This window comes from Phacochoerus africanus, chromosome 16 (assembly GCF_016906955.1).
Source record: "Phacochoerus africanus isolate WHEZ1 chromosome 16, ROS_Pafr_v1, whole genome shotgun sequence".
Lineage (NCBI taxonomy): Eukaryota > Metazoa > Chordata > Mammalia > Artiodactyla > Suidae > Phacochoerus > Phacochoerus africanus.
In genome coordinates, this window is record NC_062559.1 from 48,958,282 (window position 1) to 48,975,660 (window position 17,379).

At 55.1% G+C, this 17,379-nt stretch overlaps 1 protein-coding gene across 4 annotated transcripts in view; it reads left to right on the plus strand.

Annotated features, from left to right (window-relative positions):
- Positions 1 to 17,379, plus strand: part of TNS3 (tensin 3) — a 229,719-nt gene that overhangs the window by 43,342 nt on the left and 168,998 nt on the right. For 2 of the 4 annotated variants that reach the window (XM_047763136.1, XM_047763134.1), the window contains exons 2-3: positions 1,717 to 1,828; positions 13,824 to 13,861. Coding sequence is in view for 1 of the 4 variants with exons in the window: in XM_047763134.1 (XP_047619090.1) it covers positions 1,717 to 1,828; positions 13,824 to 13,861 (150 nt within the window). In the remaining 3 variants the exon portion in view is untranslated. The remainder of the gene's footprint in view (positions 1 to 1,716; positions 1,829 to 13,823; positions 13,862 to 17,379) is intronic. The other 2 variants (XM_047763141.1, XM_047763140.1) reach the window with 1 other exon arrangement.

A 17,379-nucleotide genomic window follows, 5' to 3' on the forward strand; every position in this document is an offset into this window, starting at 1 on the left:
GTGTTTATCCAGGCTCCTTTTGATGGGCATTTGGGTTACCTCTTGTTGGGGGCATTTTTAAATACGGTGGCTTTGATGATTTTTGCAGGTGTCTTTGTGGCCATGTTTCTTATTTATCTTTTTTTTTTTTTTTTGGTCTTTGTGCCTTTTTTAGGGCTGCTCCCTCGGCATATGGAGGTTCCCAGGCTAGGGGTCGAATCGGAGCTGTAGACGCCCGCCTACACCAGAGCCACAGCAACGCGGGATCCGAGCCGCATCTGCAACCTACACCACAGCTCACGGCAATGCTGGGTCCTTAACCCTCTGAGCAAGGCCAGGGATTGAAGCCATAGCAACGCGGGATTCGAGCCGCATCTGCAACCTACAACACAGTTCACGGCAATGCTGGGTCCTTAACCCTCTGAGCAAGGCCAGGGATCGAAGCCACAGCAACGCAGGATCCGAGCCGCATCTGCAACCTACACCACAGCTCACGGCAATGCTGGGTCCTTAACCCTCTGAGCAAGGCCAGGGATCGAACTCACAACCTCATGGTTCCTAGTCAGATTCGTCAACCACTGAGCCATGACAGGAACTCCTTATTTATCTAATTTTAAATTTATTTTATTTTGTCTTTTTAGGGCCACACCCATACCATATGGCAGTTCCCAGGTCAAATCAGAGCTGCAGATGCCAGCCTCTGCCACAGATCTGAGCCACATCTGTGACCTACACCATAGCTCTTGGCAACGCTGTATCCTTAACCCACTGAGTAGGGCCAGGAATCCAACCCGAGTCCTCATGGATACTAGTCAGGTTCATTACTGCTGAGCCACAGTGGGAACTCCCATATTTCTTTTTCAGTGTCTGTGAGAGAGGAATTGCTGGGTCATAGCATGGGTGTAGGTTTAAAAATCTGTACAAAAAATTGTCAAACTATTTTCCGAAGTGCCGTTTGTCTCCTGTTCTGGGTAACATTCCATCTCCTTGGGGAATTGTAACTCTCTGGGGGTGAGCAGTGGCCTTGTGCATGCATGGTGTACCAGTCATCACAGAATGAGCGCACTGTCACCCATCAGCTAATGGCAGTATGGCTGGTGTTTGGTTTCTAAGGCAGATTGAATTTTTATAAGCTCCTCCGATGCAGCTGTGCGCCTTGGCACAGCAGACTTGGGTTTGGTGGCTGACTGTTTCGTCTCCTCCCAGTGCCAGTGTGTGAAATGGATCCGATGCTCTACCAGGAGGAACTGCCTCTCTTGTCACCCCGGACTGGTGACCACTCGCCCTTCAGTATATCTGTTCGGAGGGACTAAGGGGCCAGAAAGGCCAGTCGGCCGCCTCTGAGCATCATCGTGTTGTTTATAATTGTTTCTTCCGGAGGAAAAAGTGTGAAGAAGAGGGATGGGGGGCACAGGGTGGGGGAGATGGGGCGGGGGCACGGGGTGGGGGTGCGTGTCACAGACGGGAGTGGTTGTAAGCGACAGTCTGGAAGCGCAACACGTCGTCACGGAAGCCTGGCTGCCCTTCGCCCCGTGGATTACAAGCTGGGCGCGTGGGGGCCTCCCTCGGGTACCCGAGCCCCCCCGCCCCCGATCCCGGCCTTGGCAGGGTGGTGTCTTGTTCTCCTCTGGTCGCCTGGTCAGGTTTCTGTTGCGGCTCTTCCCCAACTCCGCTGGAAAAAGGAAGAGCAGGTGGACTGAATGGAAGCGCTGAGCCTTTGTCCTTTTCCTTTTCCAGCCGGAAGAACTCACGACGAGTCTGCACAGTTTTAAGAACAAGACCTTTAAAAAAGCCAGAGTCTGCGGGGTTTGCAAACAGATTATCGACGGTCGAGGGCTGTCATGCCGAGGTGAGTCTTTTTTTTTTTTTTTAAATTGCTCCATGAATTTTATTACATTTGTAGTTGTGCAATGATGGAGGTGAGTCTTCATTTACCGTTCTCATGCCGATGAAATCAAAGCAAAGCAAATGAAAAACCAAAATGAACCCTTCTCTTGGGGAGTTTCCAGAAGTTACCAAGTCGTGGAATTCCCCCTGTTAGCCTGACTTTACCCTGACCGACCGTCGCTAGACTGGGACTGGCCCTACCCGCACAGGTAGGTGCTCCTGAGGGATCATTCCAGAAAGAGCAAAGCTAGTCGAACGGGTGAGGGAGCAGCAGCAAGGGGTTCCTGACTCATTTTCCATCTGTCCTGGGGTGTCAGTAGCTCCGGTTTATTCTCTTTTACTTTCTGATCTCGTGGCAGCGTTGACAGATGAAATTTTTCTTCTCTCTCGAGTCAGGGTTCCTTGTACCCCTGCCCTTCCAGCCTGTCATCAGGCATCGCTCCTGTCTGTAAACAAAGCCACCAGCTTCAGTATTTAGTGCTTAATCCTCAGGTAATCAATGCAACTTGCTATTTTTTTTTTTTTTTATGGCCGCATCTGTGGCATATGGAAGTTTCTGGGCCAGGGATGGCATCCGAGCGTCCCCTGCGGCAATGCTGGATCCTTTAATCCACTGCGTTGGGCTGGGGGTGGAACTCCTCCTCTGTAGCCACCTGAGTGGCTGCAGGTGGGTTCTTAACCCCCTGCGCCACCGTGGGAGCTCCAGCTTGCTATTTTTGGTGCTTTAACGTCAGCACATCTGTACATTGGAGCCGTGAGGAAGAGGCTCTTGTTTCCCTTGGAACCTAGGATGGGGGCTGGTGGTCGTGGGTCTGCGTCACAGTGCAGAGGTGGGTTGGGGGCTCGGAGAAGGCTTAGGGCTACTCCGGGGCTTCTTATCATTGGTGGTTTAGGTTTTCCCCCATAGCACGTTTCTAGGGTCTGGCTGGTAGGCCTCTCTGCCCCCCTCTTCCCTGTGGACGTGCCCTGGCTCAGGGCCCCTGACGGCTGCCTTGGGGTCGGATGGCTTGGATGGACGTCATGATGGTCAGACCTCAGTGGGGCCCGAGGGCAGGCAGGAGGCTGGGGCGGTCCCCTCCTCTGAAGGGCCCCTTCGCAGTCAGTGCCAACTGTGCCCTGAGCCAGGCATCTCCCCAGCTCCCTCCTCTCCCCGCTCCTTCCCCCGCTACTGCCTCTTGGGGGCGCCAGAAGTCCCCTCCCTACCTGACCCTCCAGGAGTCTCTATTTCCAAGCTGTTGCCCTGCTTCTCAGAGTTCACAGCCCCTCTCACCTTGTCACCTGAATGCCCTGGGGCCTGGAGGTTCCTCTGCACTGGTGGGTGTCACCTGTGGGTGTGTGCATGGAACATGACAATGCCAGCCTCCCCCTCCCAACGCCCTCCCCGCAACAGCAGGTGTGTACATATGCATGCACACACATGTGCAAGTGCATGTGCAAACACACACACGGACACCTGCATGCACACACACGCATGCTCACAGACACACACATGAAAACACAGTGGAGGGTGTGACCGAGACAGGTCTGGGCTGGGACCACAGGCTGGTGGCCAGATAGCCCTTGGGTCTGTGTACCGGCTCTGATGCTGATCGGGGCTGAGCCCCCTGCTCTCAGGCCGCGGGCGCATCCGTTCTCTGGCCGGCTGGGTGAAGCCTGCATGAGACGCTGCTGAGCGCCTAGCCCGCTTGCTGGCACTTAGCTTCGCAGCTGCTGTGATGATTATTTTCCCTCAGTGTCCCCAGCGGAACACGCCGCGGGGGATTCCAGTGTCCTGGGCTGGCTGCTGTCCACGTGAGCAGGTCCTGAGCACGGGCCAGGGTGGTTGGCTTCCTGGGCAAAGGGCTCCGTTTCCCATAGACATTTAATAAGGGCCTGGTTGCAACAGATCGTCTCTTTGAAAAGTCACTTTCTTTCTTTCTGTACAACTGAGCCTGAGCTAAGGAGTGACCCCAAAGGTCCTTTTTAAAAATCTCTGCGGTGGGGGAGGCAGTGAGATCTCAGAATCGCACCGTGTGCTCTGCTGCCTGAGGCTCCCTGGGCCCCGGGCGTGCCCAGTACGGAGGGGTGGGGGGCGGCAACAGGCCAGCCTTGTGCAGCACTGCCCTCTGTGACTTGTTTGGCTCTCACTCCGAGAATTGCTGTGAGCTCCTGTTTTTTTTGTTTTGTTTGTTTTTTGTTTTCCTTTCTAGGCTTCACCTGCAGCATATGGAAGTTCCCAGGCTAGGGGTCGAATCAGAGCTGCAGCTGCCAGCCTGCACCACAGCCACAGCAACTCAGGATCCCAGCCGCATCTGCGACCTATACCACAGCTCACGGCAACGCCGGATCCTTAACCCACTGAGTGGGGCCAGGGATTGAACCTGCAACTTCATGGTTCCCAGTCAGATTTGTTTCCGCTGCGCCACACTAGGAACTCCCTGTGAGGTTCTGTTTTCTGGCCCTTTCTAGCCCAGTGAGATCACTTTTCGGATTCCCTACTTTTTTTCCTGGAAGGGAATCTTTGGCTGACGGCCGTCCTGTGGGCGCCATCTCCTGCAGGTGGGGTCCGCCCTCCACATCTCACTGCCCCAGTTGGGACGCTCTGCCACTGCCTCCTTGCGGGAAAGCCAGGACACACATGTGGTGGCCCCGAGATGCCTGTCCCCGTATGTCACCCTGGTGCTTGGCTGGGGTGGTTTGCGTGGTTTGGAGGCAGTAGAAGGGGATCCGGGGTTGGGCACGAGTCCTGGTTCTGCCACGGGCACCCCGGGCGACTCTGCCTGCGCCCTCCAGGTCAGAGAGCGTCCGAGCAGCTCCTCCAGGGAGGGTGGCCCATGACCCTGGGCATGGGGCCTGGCGACTCCTCTCTGATGCTCCCCATTCCAGCCTGCGCCGTGACCCTCATTCCTGCCTGGCCTCTGCTGCTGTCTCCGTGGTCCTCTGCTCTGAGCCCTCCAGCCACGTGTGGACTCTGCCTGCAGGGCCCTCAGCCCTGGGTGGTGGCCGGGAGCCTGGCTGGCAGAGGCCACCTTCATCCCGGGCTCATCTGGGAAGCCGCCCAGCCCATCACGTCCTCCATCGAAGCAGCCTGGGCGTGGGTCCGGGAGAGCTGTGCTCCTGGGAGAGATAACAAGGAGCAGGTCCGGGAGGAACGAGGCCCCGGACCCCTGCCCGCTGGGGCCGTGACGCGGATTCCAGGGCGGGGCGTGGGGGTCCTTGGAGGCATGGCCTCCTGATGGCCAGGTGCAGCACAGGGCGCGCTCACCACGTGGCAGGTGCTGTCCCTCACGCACGGGTGCCCCGGGGGGCTGGGGACGTGCCTGTCTCACCTGATAGTGATGTGTCTGCTGACGTCTCTCCAGAAAAAGGTTTTCTAGAACTCCCCCAGATGGTGGCATGTCAAAATTTCGGAGCATGCTCCAGAAATGACCACTTTAGGTACCTAAGTGTGTTGCATGGTGTCAGTAAACCACAGAGACGCTTTTTTGAAGAGGAAGAGACTGGAGTCTTTGGATCATTATCTTCTTAAATTAAAATACATTGATGTGTGCGCCAGAGCCAAGGGCTTGTCCCAGGGTGACTGTGACGCCTGCCTCTCAAAGATGCCATCATCTGTGACTACAGACTTGACACGCTCTCTGACCTTGTTGAGGGAAAAAAGGCCTGCGGAAGTGACCATCTAATTGGGATAAAAACACAAGAGTCGGGTTTTTCTGTGTGCTGTTGCTGCGTGGCTGCCTCCATCTTAGCCGCGGTTCTTAACTTTCTGAGGACCTGGCCCCTGTCCCTTCCACATAGCTGTAGAGAGGCAGCGCAGGATGCAAAGGTGCTGCTAGATTGAGCGCCTGGCAGAGTCCTTGCGGGTGTAGATGGGGCCTGACAGAGTCAGTGGTTGGTTCCTGCAGAAGAAGCTGTGGCTCCAGACAGGGCCCGCTCTAGGCCCTCAGTTTTGTGACCTTGACACATGGCTTGTAGAATAGTTCGTCTCTAGAATCTCTGCTCTTTACAGCACGTGCTTCTGAGACCATGAAAACCCAGACGATGTAGTGGTTTTTCTCTCCTTTTTATTTCTGTGTGTGTCGTAGACATTTGCAGGATGCGCTTGCAGGATGTGCTGCCTGTGGGCGGTACCCGTGGCCTCAGGGGTCCCACACGAGCTCTGTGCGGTCTGGGTGGGAGGGCGCTTGCTTTGGCTCGTTTCTGGAGAGGCAGCAGGGTGCGAGGCGGGGAGCCTGGGCGGTGGAGGCAGGCCGCTGGGTTCCTGCTCTCCCTCTGGGCTTGAATTTTCCTTGAGAGTCATTGTGCATCACAGCACGAGGAGCACAGAGCCTGTTGACCGGCTCAAGGAAGCATCTAGAAGGGTTAGTGACAGTGACGTTATGATGTTGTTAGGCCTGCCGGAAGTGGTGACGCCAGTGATGGAGAGGGTGGCGGTGACGGTGGAGAAGGGTTAGGTGCGTTTTTTGGTAACTCTGGCTGCCATTTTTTTTTTTTTTTGGTCGTTTTACCATTTCTCAGGCCCCTCCCGTGGCATATGGAGGTTCCCAGGTAGGGGTCGAATCAGAGCTGCAGCTGCCGGTCAACACCACAGCTCATGGCAACGCCAGATCGTTAACCCACTGAGCAAGGCCAGGGACCGAACCCGCAACCTCATGGTTCCTTGTCGGATTCGTTAACCACTGCGCCATGACGGGAACTCCTCTGGCTGCTATTTTGACCATTCTTTTTCTAGCATATTCTTGGCTTTGCTGTCCCTTTGTTTCACATTTTAACCTATTTTGCCACAAATTTCATATGCAGCCAACTTAGAAGGAAAAAATGCCCACTTAAGAAGCTGTTGTTTGCACTTAGAGGTTCCCTTAGCCCCCCCCCCCCCCACTTCTCCAGCCTGAATGGCAGGGAAGGCCACAGGTGGATAGTGAGCGGTGCAGTGAGTGTCTGGTTGGTTTGCCTGCCGCTGCCCAGAACCGGCCTGGTGTGGCTCCTGCTCCGCCCTCACCACCAGTTAAGGCTCCGCTGCAGGTAACCTGTCCTCACTGTTCCCCTGAGATCCTTCCCCTGGTTTCAGTGGCCTGGTTTCCATCAACAGTCCCGCACACCCACGTGGAGGGCGCCGGTGTGGGTGGTGTTGGCGTCCTGGTCCTGAGCGGGTGAGGCTCTTTGCCTCAGCGTTGAGAGCTCTGAGTTCTGGGGGACTTGGCCCCGAGTGGGAGGTGGATCCAGAGAGGATGCAGGGTTAGACCAAGCAGAAGAGATCCCGGTGGGGGGGTGGTTTGCCTGGATCTCATGACGGAATAGGAGAGAACAGACTGGAATGGACAAAAAAAAAAAAATAGAGCATTGCTGCAGACTGCAGGGAGGAGCCTGAGGGCGTGAAGGTTGAGGAAGGGAGCAAGAACGAGGCTGGAGGTTAAAATGGAATGGAGGGGCTTTGGTGAGGAATATTCCATAATGACTTTTCCCCCTTCAGTTAAGCACCAGCCAGAATAAAAAGATGAGAAGGCTGTGTCCTGTCGGGGGGGGGGGGGAGCTCGCGGTCTCCTACCCTCTGCTGCCGGCATCCAGTGCCCCGTGTCACGTGGCCGCTGACTGTGGACGTGGAAAAGCTGGTGAGCTTGAGGGCAGATGCAGGAGAAGCGGAGGTGACGTCCAGGGCTCCTCTCTCACTTGGTAAATATGCGCAGTGTTGTGAGAAAGGCTCTGACAAGCCTGTAAGACCGTGGCCTGGATTCCCAGGGGAGCATCGCAGTTCCAAGACCCTGTGGCACAATGTGGAACGGGCTGGTTTCAGAGCCAGATGCTCGGGGCAGTTGCTGCTGCAGCAGGACCCGGGCTTCCTCCCCCCGACTTTGGAAACCCCTGTGGGGCAAGGGAGCCGTTGTGTGGCGGACCCGAAGGACCTCAACCCTGGAGACAGGATGCTGTGTGTCATCAGTTCCCCGAAACTCGCGCAAAGGGCACTCGCCACGCCCCGCTCCCAGATGGAGAGAGAACGGGCTCCTGGTGGGAAATGCTTAGGAAGCCGACGCTGGGCCTTGGCCTTGAACGCCACCCCACTCCCTCACCTGCCGCTGCTCTGCATCTCATTTTTGCAAGGTGATGGATGAAAAGTGGCATTTCCCTCTGTTACGCTTGTTGTTCATCTGAGCATCTAAACAGAGGCAGAAGAAGATGTGTCTGTAATATTCATTTAGTAGACTAGCCTTTCGGCCCCCTGGCTCATTTATAAAATTAGATTACATTTTCTTCTTGATTTCTAGCACTTCAGTTCCTTATAAGTATTCATCATGTGAGGCAGACTTTTTGCCACTTTTTGATGTATTCTGACCTACGGACATGTCAGTTCCTTACCATTTCAGGGTCCATATTGCAAGCATTGCCGGAAGTTGCTTTTGCCTTATTTTGTTTGTGAAATATTTGTCATGTGCAGGTTTTAAGGTACAGCTTCTTTGAATCTACCCATCATCTCACTGAATTTCTTTGTTCCTTGCTGAAGAAAGATGTTTTAAAATCCCGCCTGCTAATGCTCCCTTCTGCTTTTCCAATTCTGATCCAATTTCATGGTTGATTCATCTGGAATTCCTGTTATTTGGGTTATTTTTTGTGAGTCGGTTTTCCCAGCGTGATTTATTGGGTGGCCCGTCCTTTCTTAGCCAAGTATGATCTCCCTCTCCTGTGCTGACCCCTCGCGTGTGAAGGCGTTGCATGTGTCTAGCTTTCCTGAACTTGCTTTGCGCTGTGCATAGTTTTATGTCTTTACGCCCTGCCTTTTATAAGCGTTGTCACATATGGGATTTTTAGACGTCATGCTTTTTCAATCGCTAGTCAATATTTTATTTGCGGGTATAATTTCTTTCTTCTTTATTGCTTCGGTAACTTCTTTCATCATGGCAGAAAGGAGTCTTTGATATGCCTTTGTCCCGCTTCTCATGACATACAGTAAGAGTGGCATTGTTTTGTGTGTGTATATATTTAGACGCATTGCGCATGTTACGTGTGACTTAACAGGCTGGCTCCTCCTAGCTGCTTCTGCATTCAGTCTTTTTCAGCATGGTATGAGTTAGGGTTCTTCAGAGAAAGAGCTTGCCTATAGGGAACTGGTGTACGTCGTTATGGAGGCTGAGTGGCATCTGTAGCTGGCAAGCTGTCGACCCGGGAGAGCTGTTGTGTCGTTCTGGTCTGAGTCCTAGTCCAAAAGCAGGAGAAGGCCATTGTGCCAGCCGGAAGACAGGCAGGCAGGGAGAAAGCATTCTTTCCTCCTCCACTCTCCAGGCGCTCGGTGGATTGGGTGAAGTCTACCATGTTGGGGAGGTCAGTCAATCAGCTTCAGTCCGTCTACAGGTTCAAATATTAATCTCATACAGAAACTCCCTCCCCGACACACTCAGAATAATGTTGAAGCAAATATCTTGGCATCTCGTGGCACAGTGAAGTTGACACATAAAATGAGCCGTCACAAATGTGTTATTTTGGTTGAAGAAAACCCAGCTCTATGCAGATAGGTATTTGGACAAGAAAATGTCTTAATAGCCTCTTCAGATTATTGTGGACTTTTTGATATTACACCAAAACTCAAATGGTAGTTTCTTAAAGTTTAGTTTCCAAAGACGACACTCGGATGACCCATAGGTATGTGCAGAGGTGCCCAGCATCACTAATCGTGAGGGACACGCAACTCGAAACCCCCACGTGATAACACTGCACCCCCGTCAGAATGGCTGTCCTCAGAAAGACAAGCCGAAACAGATGCTGGCGAGGATGGACAGGAAAGGGGACCCGTGTGCTGTCGCTGGGAGTGTAAACTGGTCCAGCCACTGAGGACCGCAGTGGAGAGGCGCCTCGAAACGTGAACAAACAGAACTACCCCGTGACCCAGCAGCCCCACTCCTGGGTGTATTTATCTGAAGGAAGGGAAATCAGAATCTTAAAGAGATATCTATACGCCCATGTTCACAGCAGCATGTTTACAAAAGCCCAGGGTCCATCGATGGATGACTGGGGAGAGAAACGCACTACACGTACCCAAGGACATATTATTTAATGATTGTTTGAGGTATTGTTGACGTACAGGGTTCTGCCGATTTCTGCTGTACGGCTGCGTGTTATTTACATGTGACCAAGTGGGAAATCCTGCCTTTTGTCAACACGGACGAGTCTCGAGCACTGAGTGCGATCAGTCAAACCGAGGAAGAGGAATACTGTCTGATATCATTGACGTGTGGAAACTAAAAACTGGAAAATCAAACTCCTAGAAACAGAGAGGAGGAGAGTGGCTGGGGGGCTGGGCAGGTGGGGAGATGTTGATCAAAGGGTACCGGCTTGCGGGGATGCGATGAATTGGTTCTGGGGCTGTGATGCCCAGCGTGGTGCCTGAGTCCACACTAGGGCGTTGTACACTTGAGAGATGCCGAGAGAGCGGCTCTGAAGTGTTCTCACCCCCCCCCCCCCCGACACACACGCGCACACACACACACACACACACACACATACACAGATGGTACCTGTGTCAGGTGATGGATGTGTTAGTTGACGCAATTGTGGTCAGCATTTCACAATGCGTATGTATATCAAATCATCACGTTGTATACTTTAAATACATACAGTTGTGTGTGTCAGTGATACCTCAGTAAAGCTGGGAAGGAAACAGCAGTATGAGCTGCTGGTCTTGGCGTCCGAGAGGAGGGGTAGCTGCGAGGCTGTGGTCCAAGTAAATGCTACGTTTGGTCCTTTCGGGCTTGGGCCGTTTGGGGATGCCCCCTGTCGGGGAAGTTCTGGTGCTTTCTGAGCCCTTCCTGCTTCCTGGGGACTGCCTTGCAGGGGGGCGGTAGGGTAAGGAGACCCCTGGCCTGTGCAGTCCTGCGGGATACTGCTTCTGAAAGCAGGCCCGGAACAGATGCGGCCCGTTCGCAGTGGTCCCCGGAATAACGCCTCATCCCCGAGCTCCTGTCCCATGAGGAGTCAGGGGAGGACCTGCAGCTCCTTCGTGGGCGTGGGGATGATGTGGCAGTGCCTGCGCAGTGAGGGCTTTGCCCCTGGGGCAGGCTGCAGGGTGGGCAGGTGCTCTGTTAGCCTCTGCCCCTCCTTTCAGGGCGTTGGTCTAGGAAGCTGGCACCTTCTGTGGATGAACTTGGCCTGGCAGCCGAGGTGGATGCACAGAGATCCCTCTGAAAGGCGGCCAGGACTTCTGGAGTCCCATCAGACCCTGAGCCTTGCCTGAGCCGGGCAGGGTGGAGGGAGGGAGGGCTTCCTGGTGGAGGAGGCGGCTCTCGCCCCAGTCTCGAAGAAGGAAACCAGTCCATTCCACACGGAAGAGTGTTGTAGAGAATTCCAGGCCCAGACAGCAGAGCAGGGCTGAGGAGGTGCCAAGGAGGATGTGAACGAGGTGCTGAGCCCCGGAGGGAGGCTGGGGGCCTTGGATGCTGGACCTGCATCAGGGGCTGCCCTGGCTCCTGGAGGCTACAGGATTGGAAACTGGGTCTGGACACGGTCCCCGGCAGTGTTTATACTCTGTTGGAAAGGCCGGGTGCAAAGCGAGGACTCCCAGCCCGCAGGGTGCAGCCGGGTCCGGCACCCTGCACCCTTTCTCCCTGTCAGGTGGTTCCTAGCTGGCCATCTGCCGTGAATATGTCACACCGCTGTCACCATGCTTCCACTGATCGGAGCCCCTTTTTGGGTCGAATTGGCTTATTGTATTAATTATATGGTGCTGCATAATTAACCCCAAAGTTAGTGACTCACTGGGACGGTAGCTTCTGTTCTCACGGCTTCTGTGGATCAGGAACTGGGGAGTCACGCAGCTGGGCAGTGCTGGCTCAGCGTCGCTTAAAAAGCTGCCTCATCTGAAGGCTCCCCTGAGGCTGGTGGTCTCCTACATGGCTGGCAAGGTGGTGCTGGCTGTGGGAATGTGGAACCCCCTCCCCAGGGCTGCCTTGGCGCCCTCACAGCTTGGTACCTGGGCCCCCGGGGCTGGTGGGGAAGGACCCAGGAGGCCAGGGCAGAAGTCACTCGCCACGCCCTCTGCCATCTGCCTGCTCACAGAGCAGGCTCTGTCACTGTGTGAGGGGGCTGCACGGGGCCAGGGCACCAGGAAGTTCCCTGAGGTCATCTCGGGGTCACCATCACGTGGGACCGTGCTCCTGTCCAAGCTGCCGAGCCGTGCGGGCCGCCCGTGCAGTCTGTGTGTGAACAGAGCTTCCTATGGGCCCAGGGCGAGTTGTCACCTGCCCTTCTGCTCCTCGTCACTTACTCAAAGGCCAGAGGGAGCCCCCCAGCTGCCTTCTTCTCTCTCTCAGTCCTTCCTGCTGGCCTCTGGTCCCTGCCTGTCCCTCTCTCTGAGAGTTTAATTTGATGTGAAAACCCCTTGTATTCCAGAGGGCCAGCTTCTCTCTATTAGAACATTACTCCCTGCAGGGTGGACCCATTAGAAGATGTAGAATAAATACTTGTCTTTGTGAATCTTTTCACACACCCCGGATGCCTAGAAAGGCAATTTAAAAAATAGATCCTGGAGTTCCCGTCGTGGCTCAGTGGTGAATGAACCCGTCTAGCATCCATGAGGACGCGTGTTCGATCCTTGGCCTCGCTTAGTGGGTTAAGGATCCGGCGTTGCCGTGAGCTGTGGTGTAGGTCACAGATGCGGTTCAGATCCCATGTTGCTGTGGCTGTGGTGTAGGCTGGTGGCTGCAGCTCCCATTGGACCTCTAGCCTGGGAAGCTCCACATGATGTGAGTGCAGCCCAAGAAGCCAAAAAAAAAAAAAAAAATCTTGCAAAGATAAAGACCCCAGCTCTTCCCTGTTCCAGGAGCCCCAGCCTTGGACCGGGTAACTTCGTTCCATGCTCGTTTAGTCCCACGTGGACTGCGAGTTCCAGATTTCTGTTCCCAGCTCAGAGACAAGAGAGGGGACGTGTGGGGGCCAGGGGGTGGGGGGAGTTTGAGCCCTGAAGTGCTGACCAGGATCGGGGGCCGTCTCCTGACCTCTGGGGCCGCCGTTTGCTTTCTGGACCCCACACATTCAAAGTACGTTGACCTTGTACTTTGACCTTGTGCTTTGTAGTTTCAAAGCAGGGTCCCTTGAATGGTCCCCTCTTGGCATCGAGATAATCCCATGGGAGGAAACAGAAGCCCAGAGAGGTCGCTGGTCCTGCCCAGGGCAGCCCAGCTGGAGAGGACCAGGAAGCCCTCAGGTCACGTGCCCCCAAGCCAGGGCCCCTGCCCCCCATCCCCCAGCTGCCCCTTGGGGGTCACCAGACAGATGCCCGCCTGGGGAGCCTGCACCGGGCTCATGTGGTGCAGATGCTTCGTTCTGCCTCTCCTCCCAGGCCTGCTGTCTGCCTGGAAGCGCCATGCCCCAGCCCCCGTGGAGGGACAGGCGTTCCTGTGCTGCCAGCACAGCTGCAGCTTCTGGAGGGCTGGCCTGTGAAATCCGCTTTGGTTCCGGCTCTCAGGCTGCATTGTGGGGGCCTCGGGACCGACACACGGGTGCCTCAGTCCACACAGCGGCCGGGCTGCAGGGTCCCCGCAGGAATGCCGATGTGGGTTGGTGCTGACCACCAGCTCTGAGCTTGTCCGGAAGTGCAGGGAGCGTGGACCTCAGAGGTCCACAGCTTCTCCCTAATTTAAAGGCACCCATCCTGATTCTTCTGGGGCATTTTCAAGTTTCTCTTTTTCTCGGCGAGAGGCTGTCATTTCCAGGCAAACACAGATGCTTTCTCCTGCTCAGATTCACTGCCTTTCTCCTTCGGGGACCCCGGGAAAGCCGGCGTGCTTGTAACCGCTCCCCCGGGTGCCCCGCTCCATTGGCGCCGTTGCCGACCCCGCAGAGGTGGCCGGGCTCCTGGGCATCACGATACACGTCGGCGCTGCATCTTCAGCGGCAAACCTCCCTCGGTCCGGCCGTTTTCGAGGACTGAGAGTTTGGAGACGTAGAGAGTCCTGAGCGAGCGCTCAACACACGCCTTTTTTCTCTTTCTCTCGCAGCCTGCAAGTACGCCTGCCACCAGCCATGTGAAGCTGCGGTAAGTGTCGCGTTGCTCTCCCCGGGGGCGCCTGGAGCCGAGTTGGCCCGCGTTGAATGATGTGCGCGCCAGGGGCCCGCTTTGGACTGTGGCCACGGAAACGAAACGCTTCAGAAACGGCTGCTAGATGCTTTCCGATAGCGTGTATAGTTTTCATCTCAAGAATCAACCGAGGAGCTATGAAATCCATGTTTTTCATTATCGAAAAATAACTCTCGTGAATTTGGTTTCAGGGAAGAATTGGGTCATTTTGTCCCGGCCAGGTCACAGCCCTTCCTCCACAAGTGACCCTTCATTCTAGTCACGTCGACATGCTGCTCTTTTGGGCGCAGAGGGGCAGGGATAAGGTCTGGGGACGATGCCTGGCCTTGAGGATTTTTCTGGCTTCTTTTTGAGGGGTTTTCAGGCTGTCATAGAAGTCTGGGGACCCTGAATCAAGACAGATGTCCTGTGTTTGTGGATTCCCTGTGTGTGTGTGTGTGGGGGGGGCTTCGGTTGCTGGATGGTACCCATGAATGCTGGGGGCCAGGGTGTGCTGGGTTGGGCGTCGGACTTTGATTACCGGGGAGTGAGGAGCCCTGGGGGTGGCACGTGGGGGCCGAAGGCACCCCTGCATGGGGCCCTGCTTTTCTGCTTGGCTCTCAGTGTCTGCACCCCCACCATTTGCGGATGTGCTATAACCCTCCGAGGGGCCTGGGCCCCGCCTCTGTGGGACCCCCTCATGTGCCCCACAAGCTGCCCCTGTGGCTGGAGGTCCAGGGAGATGGGGTTTTAGAGAATCTTGGGATTTTGTTGCTGCTCGGGTCAGCGGTTCCTGAGAATTCGGATTCCCAATGGGTCCTCGGGCTCTGGGCAGAAGGAATGTGTGCAGGAGCCGGGCTTCTTGGGGTCGAGCTGGCGTCAAGTGCGTGTGGTCTCCGTGTGCGGACCAGGATCCGGGTGTCCCCACTCTTCCCACCACACACACAGGCACACGCACGCACACACATTCACCCCCACACACGACACTCATGCGTGCAGACATGAAGTTCACACATGTGCCTGCATGCACCAACACATGCAGTTCACACACGTGCACACAGTGTACCCACGTGGGTACACACACACACACACACACACACACACACACACAGGTGCACACACACAAAGCTGGAAAAATCACAGGTGGGTCTAGCCCTGCTGTTTTTTCAAGAAAGAGACTGAATGACTTTTCTTCTTAAACCTTTGTTAGGAAGCATTTGGGACAGTTGCAGAAGGGGAGAGGCTGGGTGCAGCTCCATGCTGGGTTCCCACTGTGGCTCAGGGGGTTAAGAACCTGATGTAGTATCCACGAGGATGCGGTTCGATCCCTGGCCTCACTCAGTGGGATGAGGATCCGGCATTGTCGTGAGCTGCGGCGTGGGTCTCAGATGCCCTCAGATCTGGTGTTGCCATGGCTGTGGTGTAGGCAGCGGCTGCAGCTCCAATTCAACCCGAGCCTTGCTTTTTTTTTTTTTTTTCAAGAAAGAGATTAAATGACTTTTCTTCTTGAACCTTTGTTAGGAAGCATTTGGGACAGTTGCAGAAGGGGAGAGAGGCTGGGTGCAGCTCCGCGCTGGGTACCCGTGACCAGCCCCCAAGCGGACAACCCCCACTGCCCCGTCCAGATGTCACATGATGTGGGTTTTAGTCATTTCAAGACCCGGCCCAGTGGTGGGGCTTTGGGACACTTCTGCTGCCACTTCCGGCCTCACTGTGGAGAAGGCTTCCTCTTTTCTGGCCGAGGCCCTTGGTCCCACTCACCCGTAGGCGTGGCCGTGGATGATTTTTCCTTTTGTTTTTTTCTTTTAGGCTGCACCCATGGCGTATGGAAGTTCCGGGCTAGGGGGCTGAAGTGGAGCCGCAGCCACAGCCACAGCCACAGCCACACCAAATCCAAGTGCCTCTGAGACCTACACTGCAGCTTGTGACAGTGCCAGATCCGCATCCCATTGAGCGAGGCCAGGGATCGAACCCGCAGCCTCATGGATACAGGTTCTTTTTTTTTTTTTGCTTTTTAGGGCCACACCCACAGCATATGGAGGTTCCCAGTGAGGAGTCTAATTGAAGCTACAGCTGCCGGCCTGTGCCAGAGCCACGGCAATGCCAGATCTGAGCTGCATCGCGACCTACCCCACAGCTCACGGCAACGCCGGGTCCTTAACCTGCTGAGCGAGGGCAGGAATCGAACCCGAAACCTCATGGTTCCTAGTGATTCGTTTCCTCTGTGCCACCACAGGAACTCCTATGTCGGGTTCTTAACCCCCGAGCCACAATGGGAGCTATGTTTTCTTTTTTTAATTTCTGACCTCGGTTTATGTTAGGTCTGCTTTGCCCGCGGTTGGGCTCTTCTCTCCAGTGTGCTGTGTGCTGTGACCTAAGTGACTGACGGAGCAGAGACTCCTATGTGCCGTGGACGAGGGCGAGACACCACCTGGGAGGCCTTTGTCCCCACTCGCCTCGTAAGGATTTAGAAGCGCCCCGGCCCCTGCGGGTCTCAGTTGTAGTGAGCCTTGTCCTGTGTAGCTTGTGACTTGTCATGCTGGAGTTGGGGGGGCATACAGAGGGCAGAGCCACCCCCAGAAGCACGGCCTGTCTGTGCACGTGTGCCTGTGCCTGTGTGTGGCTCCTGTGACACTCTGGCTGGCACAGCCACTCCTGAGCTGCAGCTGCAGACCGAGCCCCACTGCTCTTGGCACTGTTTCTTAACGGAGGCCCGGTGCCAGCTACTTAGGGGATTGAATTCTTTGGTTCAAAGAATATTCCAAAAGTCTTAACTATCACTGATTATGGCATTTCTAGCCACAGTCATTGGCAGCTTGCTAGGGAGAGATAAGCTTTTATTCTCATTAGATCATGATGGGGGGACATGTATCCGTCGTCATTTTTCTCGATAATGTAGCTTTGAATGGCAGGAGGGAATGCCACCAGCAGTAACAAAGACCCTTCTTATTCTCAACCCATAACGCTCTTGCTTCTGGGCAGACGAGGGCCAAAAATTCACAGCCGCCCCTGGAGATAAGGGGGAGCAGGGGTGGGGGTTGGGGCAGCTGCGTCTCCCAGGAGCTGAGATGGGGCTCTCCTGGATGGCCGGGTCCTTGATCACCGCACGTCTGTTCGTGACTGTGGGTGCCCAGAATTCTCTGGAGACCACGAGAGCCTGGGTGAAGCTATCTATGGTCAAGGACATAGACTTTGGGAGTTCCCGTCGTGGCTCAGTGGTAACGAACCCGACTAGGAACCATGAGGACGCAGGTTCGATCCCTGGCCTCACTCAGTGGGTTAAGGATCCTGCATTGCCGTGCGCTGCGGTGTAGGTCACAGACGCGGCTTGGATGCCCTGTTGTTGTGGCTGTGGTGTGGGCTGGCAGCTGGAGCGCTGATTCAACCCCTAGCCTGGGAACTTCCATATGCTAAAAAGAATGTATATATATGTATATATATATATAGACTTTGGCCTAATGTCTGGCCCATTCGTCCACTTACTGACTCTGGGATGG